The 20,825-nt window shown below is 52.2% G+C and overlaps 2 protein-coding genes across 3 annotated transcripts in view; one reads left to right on the top strand and one right to left on the bottom strand.

Annotated features, from left to right (window-relative positions):
• EPHA10 (EPH receptor A10) overlaps nt 1-7,268 on the top strand; it is a 50,448-nt gene extending 43,180 nt beyond the window's left edge. The window contains exons 11-17 of the mRNA XM_025400489.1: nt 1,290-1,475; nt 2,313-2,374; nt 2,603-2,806; nt 3,100-3,249; nt 3,638-3,831; nt 4,423-4,578; nt 4,753-7,268. Coding sequence (XP_025256274.1) covers nt 1,290-1,475; nt 2,313-2,374; nt 2,603-2,806; nt 3,100-3,249; nt 3,638-3,831; nt 4,423-4,578; nt 4,753-4,867 — 1,067 coding nt within the window. The 3' untranslated portion in view covers nt 4,868-7,268. The remainder of the gene's footprint in view (nt 1-1,289; nt 1,476-2,312; nt 2,375-2,602; nt 2,807-3,099; nt 3,250-3,637; nt 3,832-4,422; nt 4,579-4,752) is intronic.
• A 6,531-nt stretch (nt 7,269-13,799) lies between these two features.
• Nucleotides 13,800-20,825, bottom strand: part of CDCA8 (cell division cycle associated 8) — a 17,757-nt gene continuing 10,731 nt past the window's right edge. For both annotated transcript variants that reach the window (XM_025364467.1, XM_025364476.1), the window contains 4 exons: nt 20,233-20,328; nt 18,017-18,143; nt 16,460-16,546; nt 13,800-15,179 (listed from right to left, as the gene is read on the bottom strand). In XM_025364467.1, coding sequence (XP_025220252.1) covers nt 15,135-15,179; nt 16,460-16,546; nt 18,017-18,143; nt 20,233-20,328 — 355 coding nt within the window. In that variant the 3' untranslated portion in view covers nt 13,800-15,134. The remainder of the gene's footprint in view (nt 15,180-16,459; nt 16,547-18,016; nt 18,144-20,232; nt 20,329-20,825) is intronic.

Below are 20,825 nucleotides of genomic sequence, written 5' to 3'. Positions count from 1 at the left end.
TGTGACCCTCTCCTGGTCCTCAAGGTCAGACCTCTGCACACTACCACTGGCAGTTTAGTCCCAGGCCTTTATGGGGCCGTGGGGAGGGGCCTTTGCAAGCTTGGGGGCCAGACATAACTGAGTTCTAGTCCTGGCCCTCCCACTGACCCGCTGCACGATCAGGGGCATGGCCCTCTTTTGCTCAGAGCCTCAGTTTCTCATCTGTGAAATGGGCATGATATCTGCCTTCTGGGGGCTAATGTGGGGACCTCCCAGCACTCCTCACAGGGCCTGGCTGTCAGCTCTTGCTCTCTAAGCGCCAGTCTCCTGCTAGCCTTTCTTCCTGACTACAAATCCTCAACCTTCTGTGCTCAGAGATGGCAGCTGCTTTCACTGGGAGTCTGACATTATCCCCTGACACTGTCTCCAGACAGAAGCCAGAAAGGAGCGGGGTTGGAAGAATAGATGTCATTGTCATCCGTCCTGGGTCACATGGGGTTTGATGGCCATTGGCACACTGGCATGTGCCCCGTCCTTTCTTTAAGACTTGGAAGGGCCGGGTGCGGTGGCTCAAGCCTGTAATCCCAGCACTTTGGGAGGCCGAGACGGGCGGATCACGAGGTCAGGAGATCGAGACCATCCTGGCTAACACGGTGAAACCCCGTCTCTACTAAAAAATACAAAAAACTAGCCGGGCGAGGTGGCGGCGCCTGTAGTCCCAGCTACTCGGGAGGCTGAGGCAGGAGAATGGCATAAACCCGGAAGGCGGAGCTTGCAGTGAGCTGAGATCCGGCCACTGTACTCCAGCCTGGGGTACAGAGCGAGACTCCGTCTCAAAAAAAAAAAAAAAAAAAAGACTTGGAAACCTCCCCCCACTGAGGAAGGCAGGGAGGAATCCCCATTTCACAGAGGAGACTGGCCAAGAAAGGGAACAAGATGGAATTCTAGGTTACACTGCTGGTACTTAGTTTACCAGGATTTAAACTGGAAACAGTCCATGATCTGGAGTCACTTTTTTTTTTTTTGAGACTGAGTCTTGCTCTGTCAACCAGTCTGAAGTGCAGTGGCACAATCTCAGCTCACTGCAACCTCTGCCTCCTGGGTTCAAGTGATTTTCCTGCCTTAGCTTCTCAAGTAGCTGGGATCACAGGCATGCGCCACCATGCCTGGTTAATTTTTGTATTTTCAGTAGAGACTGGGTTTCGCTATGTTGGCCAGGCTGGTCAGAGTCACTTTCTCCTCAGCTCAGCCTGTTCAGCTAAGCCAGGGCAGTGGCCTCTGGCAGTATCTGATGTGCTGTTTCCCCACAGGGCGGTTTGGGGAGCTGTGCTGTGGCTGCCTACAGCTCCCCGGTCGCCAGGAGCTGCCCGTAGCCGTGCACACGCTGAGGGACAGCGCCTCCGACTCACAGAGGCTCGGCTTCCTGGCCGAGGCCCTTACTCTGGGCCAGTTTGATCATAGCCACATCGTGCGGCTGGAGGGTGTTGTCACCCGAGGTAGGGCCTGGTGCTCCCTTGCTGCTGCCCAGCCCACGAGTATGGTGGGTGGAAATGATGGGGTGGGAGTTTGGGGTGCCCCTGCCCCTCCAGGTCCTTCCCTCAGCTGTGGGAGGTAGCTTCAGCCAGGGACCTCAGCTTTCACTGACTCAGGGTGGCCCTTCTCCTAGAGTGGCCACTCTGGCTCAGAATGACCTTTCTTTTTTCTTTCTTTCTTTCTTTCTTTTTTTTTTTTTTTTTTTGAGACAGAGTCTTGCTCTGTCGCCCAGGCTGGAGTGCAGTGGTGTGATCTTGGCTCATTGCAAGCTCTGCCTCCCGGGTTCACACCATTCTCCTGCCTCGGCCTCCCGAGTAGCTGGGACTACAGGCACCCACCACCATGCCCAGCTAATATATATATATATATTTTTTGTATTTTTAGTAGAGGTGGGGTTTCACCGTGTTAGCCAGGATGGTCTCGATCTCCTGACCTTGTGATCCACCTGCCTCGGCCTCCCAAAGTGTTGGGATTACAGGCATGAGCCACCACGCCCAGCCAGAATGACCTTTCTGACCTTTCAGTGATCTTCTGACCCCCTAGAATATCACTCCTAGAAAGACTGATCTTTCTTAGCAAGCTTATTGCAGCTCATGACCTTGGCCTTTGTCCACCTAAGATGTCTCCTCTTTTGTTCCTCGGCATAGTGGACCCTGGGCTGGGCAGGCGGATGGCGAGATTAGGGAGCTTGGTGCTGGTTCTGGCTCTCGAGGCCCGGTCTGGGGCACCGGGGGGGAAACTTGTGTGTGCGCGGGGTGGAGTAGTCAACTTAGCATGTGTGTTCCCATCCCTGGGCACAGGAAGCACCTTGATGATTGTCACCGAGTACATGAGCCATGGGGCCCTGGACGGCTTCCTCAGGGTGAGTGGCCCTGGGGCTGCCAATGACCACTTTATTCTGTAAAGCGGGCAGGGGTCCCTCACTTTTCTCTTTGGTAGGGCTTGGAATTGGCATCATCCCCAGTGGCCGGGCTGACCTGTGGTCACAGGGTGAACTAAAGCCTGGCAAGAGCTGGGTGACTGCCCTGGCGTCACACAACACCAGGGGATCCAAGCCCACAGCCCTGGCCTCAGTCTCCTCCCTCCACAGCAGCACGAGGGGCAGCTGGTGGCTGGGCAACTGATGGGGTTGCTGCCTGGGCTGGCATCAGCCATGAAGTATCTGTCAGAGATGGGCTACGTTCACCGGGGCCTGGCAGCTCGCCGCGTGCTGGTCAGCAGCGACCTTGTCTGCAAGATCTCTGGCTTCGGGCGGGGCCCCCGGGACCGAGCAGAGGCTGTCTACACCACTATGGTGAGGGTGCCCCCAGCCAAGCCTGCCTGCGCCTTCTGATTCCCGCCAAGCTGCGCTGGAACCCCTAGCTCCCCACTTCCACTCCCTTCCCTGCCCTTCCACCCAGCTGGTCTTGGCATAAATGCGAGTGGACCTCCCCTTGAGGTTAGCTTTTGTGTCTTTCCCAGATGTGAAGCTGGAGTTGGGGGTTGCTTGGGAGGATGACACTCAGGGCTGGATCTAGGGCTCAGTCAGGTGGGGAAACCTGTGTGTCATCCAGTTCCTCCTTGCCCCTGACCTGCCTGCTCCTACAGAGTGGCCGGAGCCCAGCGCTGTGGGCCGCCCCTGAGACGCTTCAGTTTGGCCACTTCAGCTCCGCCAGTGATGTATGGAGCTTTGGCATCGTCATGTGGGAGGTGATGGCCTTTGGGGAGCGGCCTTACTGGGACATGTCTGGCCAAGACGTGAGTAACTGGTGACTCCAGCTCCATGCCTTCTGACCCTCTTACCTCAGGCCCCAGCTCCCTGACCTCTACCCATTGGCCCTCAGCCTTCCAGCCCCAGGCCCCTCTTCTCCGTCTGCTTGCTTCTGGTTCTGCCTGGCCACTGCCTGAGTTTTCCTTGCGTGTGTTTTGTGTGTGTGTGTGTGTGCATGCATGTGTGTGTCTGTGCGTGTGTGTGCATGTGTGTGTGTGCGCGCGTGTGCACGTGCACGTGCCTGTGTGTGTGCATGCGTGTTTGTGTGTCTGCGTGTGTGTGTGTCTGTGCGTGTGTATGTGCGTGTGTGTGTGCGCGCACCGTGTCCTGGGGAAACCTGGAGCCTCCTCTCTGCTCCCTATCCCCGTCGCCCAGGTGATCAAGGCTGTGGAGGATGGCTTCCGGCTGCCACCTCCCAGGAACTGTCCTACCCCACTGCACCGACTAATGCTCGACTGCTGGCAGAAGGACCCAGGTGAGCGGCCCAGGTTCTCCCAGATCCACAGCATCCTGAGCAAGATGGTGCAGGACCCGGAGCCCCCCAACTGTGCCCCGACTACCTGTCCCAGGTATGTTCCCACAGGAGACAGCCAGCCTCTCACCTGTCCATGGAGGGTCTTCCTGCATGACTCAAGTGCAAACCCACCACCTCCACCCCCCAACCTGTCCAGGAGCGATCGCTCACCCCATTGCCCCAGAGGGCTGTAGCCCTCCCACCTGCCCAGGCCCACCGCACTGCACATCCTCCTGGTCACTTCCGCGTCTCCTGGATTTTGCCTGCATCCCTGGGTACAATGACCTCTGACTGGAGAAATAGATGTGGTAATAGCCCTAACACATTTGTAGTCCCAATGAATCAAATATGTGAAATTAATATTCGTTGTTCCAAATATGAGTCACCAACCAGTCCTAGGCATGTCCTACCCCAGACTGTTCCAGATACTCCAATACCTTTAGCTGGCTCTGCCTCCACCTGCCTGAAGAACCTGAAGCCCTCGCCTCTTCAGGAAAGCACGGTGCTCATGTGAGCTGGGTCCAGCCCCAGGGCCCGGTTACCCTCCCCTTCTCCTGTTCATCCTCAGCTGGCCTCTCCCCGGGAGACCACCAGGTTTGGGCCCAGATCCCAGCTGTCGGTTGAGCACAGCTCCTCTGACCCGCAGGCCTCCCACCCCACTAGCGGACCGTGCCTTCTCCACCTTCCCCTCCTTTGGCTCTGTGGGCGCGTGGCTGGAGGCCCTGGACCTGTGCCGCTACAAGGACAGCTTCACAGCTGCTGGCTACGGGAGCTTGGAGGCCGTGGCCGAGATGACCGCCCAGTGAGTCGGAGGCACCAAGGTCAAGGCCGGGGCTAGGGGATACCAGGGGCCCTGTCCCTGCCTATACTGGGAAGTCCCAACCTGTCCAGAGAAGCGGAGGGAGAGTGGAGGGCCTTCATGGGAGGAGCAGAAGTTGGGGTCAAGCCAGCTGAGTGTGACTAGCCTTTGTTTCAGGGACCTGGTGAGCCTAGGCATCTCTTCAGCTGAACATCGAGAGGCCCTCCTCAGCGGGATCAGCGCCCTGCAGGCACGAGTGCTCCAGCTGCAGGGCCAGGGGGTGCAGGTGTGAGTGGACCCCATTCTTCAAGGCAGGACTCCGGTGGGGGTCCAGACCCCCAGCCCTGCCCAAGGACCGTGGCAAGCTGTGCTCCAGCAGCGTGGGAGGGAGCACTCTCTTCCTCTGCTTGGGCCCAGATCTGGTTTGGGGCCCCAGCTTCCCCGCTTTCACTGCCTGCCCCTCCCATTTTCACCAGTCTGAACACCTTCGCTAACTCAGTGCCCCGGAAAAGAGGTTCAAGTCCCTAGAGAGGACCCCTGAGATAACAGCAGGAAGAAATTCGGGGTCTCAGAGAAGAGCTGGGGCAGGGATTGAAGGGAAGACAGTGGGTTGAGATTGCCCTGGCTCATGCCCTACTGCCATTCATACCCACGAGGGGCTGGGGCCTACCCCGTGGGGTGTTCCCTTTTCCCACAGACCCATTGACCAGTCAGACAGCGTGGGTCCCAGGGGGCTCTTGTTCTACATGGCAGTGACTGCAGCTGCCTGGTGGCTCAGGCCTCGGGGGCTGTGCCAGAGACGCATCGTCCTCAGCTCCCTGTGCCTTGGCAGGGGCTGACTGGATACTGGCCAAGGCCCAGGCAGGCAAAGATGGTACTGAGCTCAGGGGCTGACACCCAAGAGCCCTAGACTCAGGAGCTGGTTTCTGTGTTCCCCTGCCTTGAGCTGACAGTTCAGGGTGAGGCCAAGAATCCTGACCAGGCTGGGTCATGCAAGGCCCTGGTGTTCCACTGGGCTCCACGAGGCCCTCGTGTGCATTCCTTTATGAATTCAGTGGCCAGGACATCTGGGAAAAGCATAAAGGGCCATGTCATCTCCCCAGGGACCCAAGAGCTTTTCTCTCCAGCCTTGGGGAGGGTGAAGAGGAGACTCGGAGACAGGTCCTCTCTCTCAAACAGGCTGGTCTAACCCCCAGTGTACAGATGGGGGAACTGAGGCCAAGTGAGGTGTCAGGGTCAGAGCTGGGGTCAGAACCCAATCCGGGGATGAGGCTGGCTCTGGAGAGAGAGTCCTTGGTCCTGCCCTATGGCACCCCCACTTCCCTGTACAGCCCGTGGGGACTCTAGAGGTGACCCCCTCCAGCCAGCTCCGTGCCTTGGGCACTAGCCAGCCTTCCATGGAGCCCCTCCCTGCTCTGACTTCGCGGAGCCCTGGCAGGAGTGGTTGTGCTGAGCCCACCATGGAGTTCCTTATCCACAAGGGCCCCCGGGAATGGTGGGGCCCAGGATGCCAGGGCTTTTGTAGGGTAGCAGGAAGGCAGCTGGATCTTGGCAGGGCCACAGGGGCTGAGTTTGTTCAGGCCACCCCTGACACTTGTCTGCTGTGCTTGGCTGTGTGTGGGTGGGGTGGGATGGAGCGGGAAGGAGAAGACAAGGGGTAGAGAAAAGAGATGAAAAAGACACACAGCCTGCCCTTGGGGGGCTCAGACTAGACCAGGAGAAGAGCTCAGGTACCAAGAAGTAATTCCAGGGCACCATCCACCAGTGCCCAGGGCCCCCAGGAGCCCTCTGGGTCAGTGGGTGGGTGGGCTGGAGGGGGAGATAGCCACTCTCGTGAAGTGTGAAGCTGAGATGTAAGTTGAACAAGGCCTTGCAGGTGGGAAAGGGAAGGTTCTTTCCTTGGGGTGCGTGGAGTGTTCGGCAGGCAAGATGGCAGGCCTCAGACAAGAGGAGTCCATGCAGAGAGGCTAGCATGAGAAAGAGCCCAGAGGCAGAAGGTGCAGTGCATCTTTGCAGAGCACCCCAAGGTGGGGGACAGTGACTCACAGCGGTGCCTTTGGCCCCACCCTGCCAGCAGCAGCTCCTCTGCTCTTGGAATATCCCCCAGCCCCCTGCCTCCCCGTCTCCTGAGCACCTGCCCCAGCTCAGTGACTCTGGGGGTACTGGGGAGACCAAGATGTTGCTACCACCTTTGTCAGGGTTGGGGGAGCCCCCGGCCAGGTGCCCTCCAGGATCCGCCTTCCCCACCCCTCCTGGGAAGCCTGGACCAGCATCCCTTCTTGGGTGGATGGAGCCTCATCCCCATCTCCAGCTACATCAGTCATTCTCTGCAGGGAAAAGTCTCCTCCCGCTACCCCAGCTGTTCCTGCAGAAGGGCCCCTGGCTGTATTGGCAGGACTTCGGTGTCCAGGGTAGATCTCCCCTCCACTGAGGAGTGAGGTCCCAGAATCCTGATGGGTCCCAGGCCTCAGCCCTGCACAGGCGTGATGCGGGGCGATGGCTCTCTGGGAACCCTCTACAGATCTATTTTTATATGGAACTTGTTCGCTGGACAGAGGTGGCCTGCAAGCCCCCATTACCCTGGTCTGAGCTCACCCTGGGAGGGAGGGGGCCAGTCGGAGGGGGTTCCTTCTGGACATGTTTTTATATTTCCTGGGTTCTCTCTGCAGGATAATAAAAACTTGTCTGTGATAGGGTGCCTCTTTGAGTGACTGTTTCTTGATCATTGTATAGCTGGTGTGGAAGGGTTTCTGCCCCCTTCCTCGGGGACAGGGATGTCCAGAGTGTGCATCTGAGATGTCTTTGCATAGAGGTGAGTCCAACACTGCTCCTGCCATGAAAGATGTCCCAGGATCCGTGGCAGGACGGTGTGACCCAGGGTACTGAGGGGAACTGGGTGTCCTGGGTGTGTAGAGAAGTCTGTCACCCAGTCTCAGGAGCAGTAGAACAAGGGAGGTGTCCCAGACACAGTGGGGTCCTTTGCTGGGATAGACAGTACCAGGGAGGGCAGAGACCAGGAAAGGATGCCCAGCACTCAGTTTTGGATATGTGTGTGAGATGCCCGTGGGATGTGCGGCAGAGATGTCTAGGAGGCAGGTGGATATCTGGTCTGAACCTCGGAGCACAGATGTAAGTTAGAGACAGAGTTTTGGGGTCATCAGCGTTCAGATGGGGGTGGAAGCCGCGGTGAGAAGGAGGTCACCCGGCCAGCATGTACAGGAGAGGGGAGACGTCAGCGTTGGAGGCACCTGGATGAAGGGGAGCAGTGGGAGAGGCCAGGAGGAGCTGTGCCATTGCTGCTGAAGAGCAAGTTTTGGTGTTAAATAAAGAGAAAATGGCCGGTTACGATGGCTCACACCTGTAATCCCAGCACTTTGGGAGGCTGAGGTGGGTAGATCATTTGAGGCCAGGAGTTCGAGACCAGCGTGGCCAACCTGGTGAAACCCCATCTCTACTAACAACACATAAATTAGCCGGGCGTGGTGGCGGGTGCCTGTAATCCCAGCTACTCAGGAGGATGACACAGGAGAATCACTTGAACCCAGGAGGTGGAGGTTGCAGTGAGCTGAGATTGTGCCACTGCACTCCAGCCTGGGTGATAGAGCAGAAAAACAGACAAATAGCAACAAAACAAAAAACAGAGAAAGCAAGTGACAGAGGAGGGAGCAGTGGCTGTCAGTGTGGGCACTGGGATGTTACCGGTGAGTGTATTCATTTGCTTGGGCTACTGTAACACAGCACCCGTGGCTTTGCCGACAGGGATTTGCCGTCCCACAGCTCTGGAGGCTGGAAGTCCAAGATCGAGATGTGGACAGGATTGTTTCCTCCGGAGAGCTGTGAGGGAAGCTTCTGCTCTGGGCCTCTCTCCCTGGCTTGCCTGTGGCCATCATCCCACTCTGTCTCTTCACATCATCTTCCCTCTGTAAGTCCAATTTCCCGTTTTTATGGATGCCAGTCATATTGGACTGGTCCATTACCAGCCCACCCTAACAGCCTCATTTTAACTTAATCACCCCTTTAAAGGCCTGTCTCCAAATACAGTCACCTTCTGAGCTACTGGGAGTTAGGACTTCAACATAGAGGCCTGGTGGGGGGCACAGTTCAACCCATAACAGTGACTTTGTTGTCAGGGCAGAAGCCAGATGAGAGGATTGGGGAGTGGAGTTTGGGAATCTTTGAGGAGTCCAGCGAAAGGAGGAAGAGTGGGCTGAGACAATGACCAGGACAGGCTGCGGGTGTGAGCCAAAGGGTGCATGGGCAAGGCCTGAGAGCCCATGCATGTGCACACATGTGCACATGGGCACACATGCACACACACACTTGGACCACATGAGTCCTTGCATGTCTCAGTTGGCTTTCTAGTGCTTCTCCTCTCCGTGGCCCAGGCCATTCATGTTCTTTAGGCTGGGGAAGGCGTCTTCCTCATCTGCATAGCTCAGGACATGGGAAGTGCTTAGGGCAAGGGGTAGGGTGGTGGGGGTGGTGATACATCATACTCCTTCCCCCACTTCCTGTGCTCAGAGCCAGTTAAGTACTAATTCCCTGGGACAGGTGGAGAGTAAAATATCAGCTCTTTGATAAGGCTAACTGGAGAATGTTGCTTACCAAGTTTCTTTGAATCTAAGATGCCATTGAGTATAACATGTCCTACCAAGAAAGAAACATCACAGTCAACTATGTTGTGCCATCCAACCGGAAGATGCATCCCAGTTTCAGAGATGTTAACATGTACGTCTTCAATGAATGAGATGCTGTGCATCAGGGACAAAGTGTGTTTCCCATCATTCCCCTGAACTAGACCCACCCAGTCCCAGGCTGAGCCGGGTGGGGCAGACACCCACTGCAGGGGCAGAGCTGCCCCCTCAGCTCCTGCCTGCACGATGGGAGCAGAGCGGGGTGCACCGTTCTTGTGGGCAAGCAGATCTGCAGGAGAAGCCAGATGGCACTGAGTCAAGCAGGTTGTTCCTGCTGTCCCTCAATTTCACTTGAGAAGCCACCCTCTGGTGGGGAGGAATGAATGAGGAGTGGGTTAGAGATGTTAGCAGCATTGCTCCGCTGAAGTCATCCCCAGGAGAGGCACGCAGCCAGGGAATGCAGGACCCCAGCATTAACACGGTGCCTGGCACACAGAACACAGGAAGTGCCCACTTGTTATTAGTGTTACTATTATTATTACTATTACCTAGCTGGTGTGAGGCACCAGGTAGACATGTGGTCAGGAATGGAACTTCTCTAGTCAGTGGGCCTGCTGATCTGGTTTGATAAGGTATTTGCCCATTCACTGTGCATGGACCAGGCACCTACTAGATGGCTGGCTCTGGCAGCTCAAGGCCTCACTGCCCAATGGGCGAGTCAGTTAAGTAAAAAGTACCCATGTTAAGTAAAAAGCCATGGCAATAAGGATGAATTCTAGGTGTTTGGGGGCTCAGGGAAGGGCTCTGCCTGACTTTGTTCCCGAGGAGGTATGAGCGGGCTCCCAGGGGAAAGTGGGTAGTGTGTTCGCTGCCTTTGGTAGCCAATGCCTGTGTTCTGGACCTTACAGGAGGGTGTCTCAGTTCCTAGCATTACCTCCACCCCGTTGCTCAGGAAGTGAGTAAAACTCACACTGCACCACCTGCAGCTCTCTTTAAATCTCTTTGTACCCTTTGCCATTGAAATGGAACGGTCTGCCAGCATCTTGAAAAAATCCTGCTATTCGCAGGATATTTCCCACCCCAGTTCACTAGTTGAGCTCCTTGGGGTCTTGGGGCAACAGAAGCCAGAAGTTGGTTGGGCTCATGAATGACCTCATGTTGCCTGTCAGCGTCTTGGGATCAGATTATGGGTATCTCAAGCCTAGCTCCAAGGAATGTGTTTGATCAAGACTGCTTGTAGAAGTGTAAGAGGAAAATGAAAAAATCTAAACCAGACTTGTTTCCCCATTGCAACACCTTCCCTCCCCTTTCACTTAGGCTTCCCCTGGGCCCCTTTTCCTTCCTCCACCCAGCCCACAGCACTCCTTTTTTTTTTTTTTTTTTTTTGAGACACAAGACTCGCTCTGTCGCCCAGGCTGGAATGCAGTGGCATGATCTCAGCTCACAGTAACCTCTGCCTCGTGGGCTTAAGCGATTCTCTTGCCTCAGTAAGTGACTGGGATTATAGGCATGTGCCACCACACCTGGCTAATTTTTGTATTTTTAGTAGAGACGGGGTTTTGCTGTTTTGGCCAGACTGGTCCTGAACCCCTGACCTCAGGTGATCCTTCCACCTCAGCCCTCCAAAATGCTAGGATTACAGACGTGAGCCACTGTGCCAGGCCAGCACTCCTTCTTGACCCTCACCTGGAGTCTTATGAAGGGTCAAGAGGAGGAGGTTTGCCAGGGTGACCTTGGCATTCGATTGGAAGGGTGTATCCTTGAAGATGGTCACCTGTCTCCATCCTGATGGTTCTTAGCATATTGTGACATATGTATGCTTGTGGGTACTGAAAATTTGCAGATGGAGCTGCGTTCTTCCTGGTATCTTGGTGCCAAGGGTATGTTTGTCCTCCGCCATATCTACCACCCAAGGATCAGGAAAGATGAACCATGCAGATCCTAATATCAGCTGAGGGAAGGATGATGGCAAAGTGTAGAAGGCAAGAAGTGCAGGTTACAGCTGGCAGGGAGGGGATGGCAGAGGCTTGTTTGACAGGTGGGGTGATGCAGGTTGGGATGATACAGGGCTGAGCAGATGTTTAATCCCACAAAGGGAGATGGCACCTTAGGCAGAGCAAATTGGATTCCAGACTCCCCTTTAGCAGGGAGCCCAGTGTAGCCCCCAATTCTGATTGAATCCTCTCTCAAGAGTGTCTCTCAGTCCTTCCATTTCTGAAGCCACAGGAATTGTATCTACTATGAAAGTTTTAAGTACATATGGCATGCTGAATTTTAGGTAGGGGTCAACAGCTATGATACTGTGTAAAATTAGAAAACAGACCCACCAGGGTGTGTACACAGGTAGGCACTGAGACATGCTTTGTTTTTCAGAGGTCTGGGGATATATCGTGGAGCTAAGCCCTGCAGTGGTATGTGAACTCATTATCTGGATGGGGCCGGGGATATTCCTCCTGGTAAAAGGCATGTCTGATGCTTTGGAGAAATGCTTAGGTGATGTCCTGTCACACACACACGAGCTAACTCTTCATATGAGTAATGTAATCTAACTCTTCACAAGATAATACATTTGTAATCCTCTCAATAGGAAGCCCCAAGTAGGGCTTTTGGAAATAACAGGAGCCCTGTAGGACAAAGAATGAACTTAGTTGACTGGACCTCTGGGGTTCCTTAAAACTGCCTCAGGGGCCCTAGGGAGGGACTGCAGGCCTCCATTCTCCCTTCAACCTGGGGCAGCCCTACTTTTCTATGCTTTCTCTCCACAGCAGACAGTAAAAACTAAATTGCCTACAGAGATGAGGCCGGTAACATCAAGGGAAGAAGTAATCGCATCAGGATTGCTTTGAACTGGAAGAGGATTCTCTGTGGGCCAAGGAAAGCTGCTACTGAGCTCTAGCCAACTGTTAACCCGTGCTGTCAGATCTTATTTTCAGAGGCTAGCAATCTTTGTGTAATCGCCCCATATTTAAATGGTCAGCAACTAATTTGGGAAAAACAAAACAAAACAAAACCCAAACCCAACCTGAGTGTGAAAGTATGTCTGGGGGCTGGCAGTGAGATTTAGGTTGTCTTTGTCCCAGCCCTGTGACATAGTTCAGCCTGTACTTAAAAATCCTGGGATGGTAGGGACATAAGTTCTGCAAAATATATCAAATCAACAAAAGATACCAAATGATAAAAAAACAAAATTTTTTAAAAATCCTGGAATGTGGCTGGGCATGGTGGCTCATAACTGTAATCCCAGCACTTTGGGAGGCGGAGGTGGGTGGATCACCTGTCAGGAGACCAGCCTGGCCAACATGGCGAAACCCTGTCTCCACTAAAAGTACAAAACTTAGCCAGGCGTGGTGGTGTGTGCCTGTAATCCCAGTTACTTGCGAGGCTGAGGCAGGAGAATTGCTTGAACCTGAGAGGTGGAGGTTGCAGTGAGCCGAGATCACACCACTGCACTCCAGCCTGGGCAACAAGAGTGAAACTCTGTCTCAAAAGTTGATCAATCAATCAATCCTGGGATGGGGAACTCTTTACTTTCCAAGCCAGCCCCTTATATGAAATGAAGAACTGTCATGTCTCAGTCCCAGGCATTAATCAGGCACCTGCTGCATAACATGCATTTCCTACAAGGTGATTTAGGCAGTGGTGCAGACTGAATGAAATGGGATGAACCTGGTTCTGGGTAAAGCATGTTGGATCCTAAGTGTTTCCTTGGTATCAGGCTCTTTAGGCCTGATGACGTATAGTCTGGGTTGCTTATTTGCACTGAGTAACCCTTCTTCCAAATGCTGTCACTACCAGAAGGCTCCTAGTCTATAAATTGTTTTTTTTTTTTTTTTGAGACGGAGTCTCGCTCTGTCACCCAGGCTGGAGTGCAGTGGCCGGATCTCAGCTCACTGCAAGCTCCGCCTCCCGGGTTCACGCCATTCTCCTGCCTCAGCCTCCCGAGTAGCTGGGACTACAGGCGCCTGCCACCTCGCCCGGCTAAGTTTTTGTATTTTTAGTAGAGACGGGGTTTCACTGTGTTAGCCAGGATGGTCTCGATCTCCTGACCTCGTGATCCGCCCGTCTCGGCCTCCCAAAGTGCTGGGATTACAGGCTTGAGCCACCGCGCCCGGCCGTCTATAAATTGTTAATGCCCAATGACCTGGCTAAGTATGCCCCCAGGTTGTCTTCTCTTGCATCATTAGCTCTAGGTTGATCATTTTCAGCCTAGAGAGTTCTGGGAAGGCAGATCTGCCAGGGCCTCAGAAACTTTGGGAAGTAAGACTCATGATCACCCAATTACTCTTGCCCCGTTTTGTTCCTGGTCAACAAAAGTCCACTACAAATTATAGAGACCCTAGGCATTGTCCTCCCAGATACAAATTTCTAGCTCATGGAATGAAGGTGCTGGGGGTGCTCTGATGGGGGTTGAAGGTACTGATGCTCTAGATATGGTAGTAAGCCCCTTTTTCAGATACCAGAATGATTCTGTCCGAAGCAAAGGTTTTCATATCTTCTGAGAAAAGCAGATGTGCAAAGACCCCCACACCGATTGCTGCCTCCCTAGTCCACGGAGCACAGCTTGGCGAGGACAGGCAGGATGAATAGTGATTACAAAAGAAAACACAAAACCAGAATTTATTGAAAGTAGGTACCAGCTCTGATTACAACAATCAGCTCAAAGACACCATTACTCAGAACAATATATACAAAAATCTCAGGGAAAGGAGAATAAAAGAACTTAAAAGAATACAACTTGAATAGGACTGTTTTACTAAAATGGTCGTGTTGCAAAACAACAGATACCACAAAGAGCCCTACATGAGAAAGTCGTGTGCCCTCAAGCCTGGGGGTGAGGACTCTAGTTCTCAAATTCTTAGAACACAGCTCATCATTCTCCAGGGCAGAGAGGCTGGCTGGAGAATGAGGACCTCACTGCTGGCTGTTTAACAAAGTCCATGCCCCAGGCACAGGCACACATGGAATGAGGCTACCAAGCAAGTCACACCTGCCCCCTGTCCCCATAAGCACCACAGGAGAGAAGTGCTCTCTGAAGTCTACTGACTTGGCAGCGACCACTGGACCATGGATAGCTTAGAGACAGTTATTCTGTGGCCAGTGACATAAAACCCCCAGAATCTAAGCCCTACAATTCCCTTATCCAAATTTCCACTAACTAGGGAGGTAGAAGAGCAAGACATGGAAGTTGCCTCCAAACCAGTATTTGGTCTTCAGTAAACAGGGATAAACATAAAACACTGTTCCACAAGCAGGCTTCAGAACTACTGGGCACAGCAGGTGAAAGATCCCAAAGTCCCATTTAGCACCTCCCGCAGGAGGAGGAGGAGGGCTGGTAGGGGAGATGTGATGAGTGCCAGAGGGGAGATGGGCATGTTCCCTACCGAGGTCCCTGCTGCCAACTATCCTACTCTGCTGATCTGTACAGTTCCCCTACCTTCGGGACCTACCCTCTCATGGCCCAGAGCTCACTTATCTCAGCCTAAACCTCCCAGTCTCAAGCACAGAGAGCAGAAATACCAGATGCAGAGGTTCTCTGGGTAGGGGTGGTGGACGCAGTCTTCCTGAAAACACAGGGTTCTTCTGCGCCCCCTCAACTGCAGGCAGGGCAGGGTGAAGAGGATGTCGAGTTGCAGGAGGCAGAAGGCAGCAGCTCAGAGGGCAGGGAGGGTTCAGCTGGGAGACTGATGGGAAGCTTCTACGGCATGGCCCCAGCAAGCAGTGACTGGGGTCAGCTGGGATGGGAGGGTGAACAGACAGCTCTACCTAACTGGTGTGGGAACAGCATGTCTGAATTCCTGAAGTCCCCTAGAGGAACACGGCTCCTTGCTCTGGAACTTCACACTCAAACAATAAGCCTGAAGGGAAGAAGTCTCTTCAGGGTCCCAGAAGTGCCCATTAAAAGTCCATCCTGTCAACTTTGGCGTCTCATTTGTGGGTCCGTATGCTGCTGCAGATTTGGGCGAGACGGTTCTAGAAAGAAAAGGAGAGAGGTCATTGTAGAAGATGTTACTTGGCAGGCTTGCCCCTTGGCCTCCCACAGTCAGCCTGAGCACAGGTCTGACTGAGCCTCAGCTCCTCCATTCTCTATCCGTATCACACATGAATTCACCTTTTTGAACCTGTTTCTCATCTGAACAAGGGAGTAAAATAACAACTCAAGTGAGATAGTAAAGGTATCATAGGAGATTATTTGAGAAGAACATTGCAATAGGTCTAGCTAGAGGATGACAGTCACAAGATTTGGGTGGCTAGGTGTGTGTGGGATCTCAGCACTGGGCCTATGTTCAGAAAGACAGGTTTAAGAAACCAGCCCCACCTTGTCTCCTTCCTTGGATGTACCCTTCAGACCCCACAGAAGGGTGAGGGTAAGGTTGCCATGTTTACACTAAGTGCTCCATCCACCACCCAAGATGATGGCTGACGACCAAGGAGGTTCATCCCTGGCTGAGCCAATTAAATTCTTTCTCTTGATAATTTACTTTACTTTTAGAGCTGAGGTCTTTCTCTGTCACCCAGGCTGGAGTGCAGCAGCACGATCATGGGTCACTGCAGCCTTGAACTCATGGGCTCAAACAATTTCTCTCACCTGAGCCTCCTGAACTGCAGGAATTATAGGTGTGTGCCACTGTGCCTGGCCCTCTTGAGAATTTAAACCAAGACAAGAAATTGAACAGTTGAGAAATGGAGCAATAAAGTTAGGGTTGGAGGTGTGGTTACTCAAAGCCACATGCAAAACAATGTTAAGTAAGCACAGAACCTGGAGCCTGTGGAGAAGGTTATCTGCTGAGAGGGAGGAATGAAGATGTGTGAGAGAAATGAATGAGCACACAGGCCTCAGCTGATGGCCCCACCGCTCCAGAGGCTTGGCCATTCAGCTCGCTCTTCGATTCTGTAAGATTCCTGATAACAAGCTCCGACCCTCATTCTTGAGCTATTCTAGGTTTCAGTTCCTGGTGGCCAATAGTGACCTAACATAACCCTAGCACTAATTGCCTGAATGAGGCAGAATTTTGATTTTGCAGTGGAACTTCTGTGGCAGGCACCCTGGGATTGAACAAAAGTCAACATCAGTTGAGGAACAGAATTGCTGTTATCTAAGTAGGGTAAGTGTCAAACTCTCTTGGGTGAAGAAAGACAACACAAATTTAAGTAGAAAGTATTAGCCCAGGCCCAAAAGACAATCCTAAACAAAGGTAGCCCAAGAAAGCTACTGGAGGCATCCTATGTGTGGAGACGAATATGAGACTTACGGAGAGCTTCTTAATGTTTCCCAAGGCCTCTGGATCCAGCTGGGCAATATTGTGCCTCTGCAAGTCACTGGCCAGTAATCGCAGGCTCTGTATAGAGATGGGAGTGGGTTAAACTGGCCATGGCCCTTAGGGCAGGAACTCCCATCCAGCAGTGTGCCCCAAAGGATCCCCCTGATATCCTGCACTTAGTGGTGGGGAATGGCTGGGATGGAGAAGTGGCAAGACAGGCAGGAAGTATATGAGCCCTAAGGAGACAATGACTTCATCAGCGCTATCATGGGGGAGGAGGCTGGATTACCTGGGCACAAAAGGCATGCACATTATCTAAGAAATGCCCTGCAGAGTATGTCTGAAACAAACTGTCCTCCCCTCACAAGGGCTGAGGTCAGCAGCTCACTCCATGAAGCCAGAGACACTAAGCTTAGCCTGTTTCAGAATCCCTTAAAGTTATACAAAGCTGAAGGCACAGCTCATGCTCCCGGTTCTAGACTAAGCACATACCTCGGTGGTGCCCTCCTCTGCCCCGCCCTTTAACATGTCTATTATTGCACATATCACAGATACCATGATTGCAAACCCATCTTGACCACTGAGCTGCTTCTCAAGGGCAGGCCCCGTGTCTACTTCTTGGGCCTGTGACAATCGGGTGGGCAAATGTTAGTTGATGAACAGATGGAGGCTGGCGTGGTGGCTCGTACCTGTAATCCCAGTACTTTGGGAGGCTGAGGCAGGTGGATCACCTGAGGTCAGCAGTTCGAGACCAGCTTGACCAATATGGTGACACCATCTCTACTAAAAATACAAAAATTAGGCGGGTGTGGTGGCGTGTGCCTGTAATCCCAGCTACTCAGGAGGCTGAGGCAGGAGAATCACTTGAACCTGGGAGGCAGAGGTTGCAGTGAGCCGAAATCGTGTCACTGCACTCCAGGCTGGGTGACAGAGGGAGACTCTGTCTCAAAAAAAAAAAAAGAAAAAAAAAAAAGAAAAAAAAAAAAAGAAAAAAAAAAAAGGCCGGGCTCGGTGGCTCATGCCTGTAATCCCAGCACTTTGGGAGGCCAAGGAGGGCGGATCACGAGGTCAAGCGATCAAGACCATCCTGTCCAACGTGGTGAAACTCCATCTCTACCAAAAATACAAAAATTAGCTGGGCATGGTGGCGTGTGCCTGCAGTAACAGCTACTTGGGAGGCTGAGGCAGGAGAATCACTTGAACCCAGAAGGTGGAGGTTGCAGTGAGCCGAGATTACACCACTGCACTCTGGTCTGGCGACAGAGTGAGACTCCATCTCAAAAAAACAAAAACAAAAACAAAATAAAATAAAACAAAAACAAAAAAAACCCCAGAAAAACAGATAGAACCCAGAGCTGAGCAACGATCTTTGCAGTCTGGGCCTCTAACCTGGGAGAGAAAACTGGGTTCTGAGTCCTGCAGAAGTGTGGAGATCAGGACCCACGCCCTGAAAGGACTCTGAGGGTGAAGTGTGGGTGAGGGCCCAGGGAAAAGAAACACTTGACTAAGCGGCACACTGTGGCCTGGCTTCCCTTGGAAATACTTCACCTCTCCGCCGCCCACTGGCACAGTGAGGAAGATCTCTTTGCTGTCAGCAAGAGGGCTGCCATTCCCTGAGATGTTGTAAATCCGCTCTCCTGCTGCTGGAGTACGCAGGCCAGGGGTCTTGAAGACCCTAGAATGGGAAAATCTCTGTGAAGATAGCTTGGCAATTGGATGACACCAGACTCTATAGGTCATTTTAACCTCACTCTGGTCTCAAGCTGCTGTTTTCAAGTCACACATTCCTAAGAAAGCACGTTCTAAATTTAGAAAAAAAAAAATGTTTTAAAGCAGTAATGACTAAACACAGCTGGAGAAAGAAGCTTGTAATTATTGAACATACATCTTGCAAACAGTCAACTCTTATCCACATAAAGTTTAGGTCCAAAGCTCCATATGGGTGCCAGTCATCCATGCATCCACAAAGCCAGAAATAAGCTGGTTAATTGTTTCCAGGCGTGGCTGCTTCCATCAAGAGGAATTTTTCAGAGGCAAAGGAGGATGATTTAGAGATTACATCATTATACTAATTTCTCAAGACAGTTAAGATACTGCTACCTAGTTTTCCCTAAATGCCTTTTGTTACATACTCATGTGAAAAAACAAACTGTAAAGAAAAGTGAGAATTGGCTGAGTGCAGTGGCTCACACCTGTAATCCCAGCACTTTGGGAGGCCGAGGCAGGTGGATCACCTGAGGTCAGGAGTTCGAGACCAGCCTGGCCAACATGGCAAAATCCTGTCTCTACTAAAAATACAAAACTTAGCCGGGTGTGGTGGCATGAGTCTGTAATCTCAGCTACTCAGGAGGCTGAGGCAGGAGAATCACTTGAACCTGAGAGGTGGAGGTTGCAGTAAGCCGAGATCGCACCACTGCACTCCAGCCTGGGTGACAGAGCGAGACTCCGTCTCAAAAAAAAAAAAAGAAAAAGTGGCAATTAAAAGTAGAAAATAAATCTTCCACACTTCCCCCATGCTAGAGATAACTACTTCTTGCTCTCCTCCCCAGGGATAACCACTCTGAGTTCCTTATCTGTCCTTCCAGAAACTTTCTATGTATATGAAACCAAATGGGATCACACAGCACAATGTTCAGCAACCTGCTCGGAGATGCTCTGTGATCATGGCGCTCTTTCCCTATCAGCACACACAGATCCAGTCTTTTTTAATAGCTATACAGCATCTCCTATTTAGTCTACCAGGTTCTTTGGAAGGTATTAACTTATGCTGCAACAATATCCTTGCTTATGCCAGCCTCCAAAAAAGCAGTATCAAGTTTTACTTCTACCAAGAGTGCGGAAGAGTGCCTATTTATCTTTAAAAAACTGATTTGAGGCCCAGTGTGATGGCTCGTGCTTGTAATCCCAGCACATTGGGAGGCCGAGGTGGGCGGATCGCTCGAGCCCAGGAGTTCGAGACCAGCCTGGGCAACGTGGCAAAACCCCATCTCTACAAAAAAAAAAAAAACTTAGCCGGGCACAGTGGCATGCTTGGGAGGCTAAGGTGGGAGAATCACCTGAGCCTGGGAAGTCAAGTTTGCAGTGAGCCGTGATTGTGCCACAGCTCTCCAGCCTGGGCATTAGAGTGAGACCCTGCCTCAAAATAAATATATATTTTTAAAATAAAATAAAAACCTTCTGATTTGAATCAGAAAAGGCAAAAACGTCACCTAGAGGTCTCCTAGTCATCCCAGGCAGAATATTCACCTCCCTCCCATTAAAGAATCATTTTGCCACTGAAGATGGGTGAAACTACACTTAAGGGAGCGGCATACACCAGGAAACCCAGCTGGACACTGTCCTCTGACAAGGCACCCCAGGCCAAGGACTTGGGACTATTTTCTTTTATTTTCTTAAGACAAGAGTCTTACTCTGTTTTGCCCATGCTGGAGTGCAGTGGTGTGATCTTAGCTCACTGCAACCTCCACATCCTGGATTCAAGCAATTCTCCTGTTTCAGCTTCCCAAGTAGCTGGGATTACAGGTGTACACCACCATGCCCGACTAATTTTCGTATTTTTAGTAGACGTGGGGTTTCGTCATCTTGGCCAGGCTGGTCTTGAACTCCTGACCTCAAGTGATCTGCCCGCCTTGACCTCTCAAAGTGCTGGGATTACAACATGAGTTGTCGTGCCTGGCCTAGGAGTATTTTCTTAGACACTCCTTCTCTGGGTAGTGCTCAATGTTGGAATCCCATCAACTCCAAGTGTTCCCCTTAATACTCACCTTGAGTCAAACCTGGGTGTCAGGCCTGGAGTTGGTTTGACCATGGACATCTCCAATCGGCCCACGGCTGGGGTAACAGTGTTAGCACGGCTTGACCTACAGGTAAGAAACGGCCATCAGGTATGCCAGCTCTCAAGTTCCATGAAGGCAGCAGCACAGGAGTGACACGTGGAGAACTGACTGTGAGATACTGCTCTGGGCGCCTCACGCACATCGACTTACATGACCCTTCTAACAACATGGGAGGCCAGCACTGCTGCCATCCTCATACACAGATGCAGAAACTCAGGTGCATCGAGTTTTAAAAACTTGCCCAAGATCACATATCCAATTAGGATGGAGCCAAAACTTTGAACCGAAGCAGCCTGCCTCCAGAATCTGACTTTTTTTTTTTTTTTTTTTTTTTTGAAATGGAATCTTGCTCTGTTGCCCATGCTGGAGTACAATGGTGCAATCTTGGCTCACTGCAACCTCTGCCTCCCGGGTTCAAGCGATTCTCCTGCCTCAGCCTCCCGAGTAGCTGGGACTATAAGCATGCACCACCACACCCAGCTAATTTTTTTTTTTTTTTTTTTTTTTTTTGGTGGGGATTT

Source organism: Theropithecus gelada, chromosome 1 (assembly GCF_003255815.1).
Source record: "Theropithecus gelada isolate Dixy chromosome 1, Tgel_1.0, whole genome shotgun sequence".
Lineage (NCBI taxonomy): Eukaryota > Metazoa > Chordata > Mammalia > Primates > Cercopithecidae > Theropithecus > Theropithecus gelada.
This window is presented reverse-complemented; position numbering and strand designations above follow the sequence as displayed.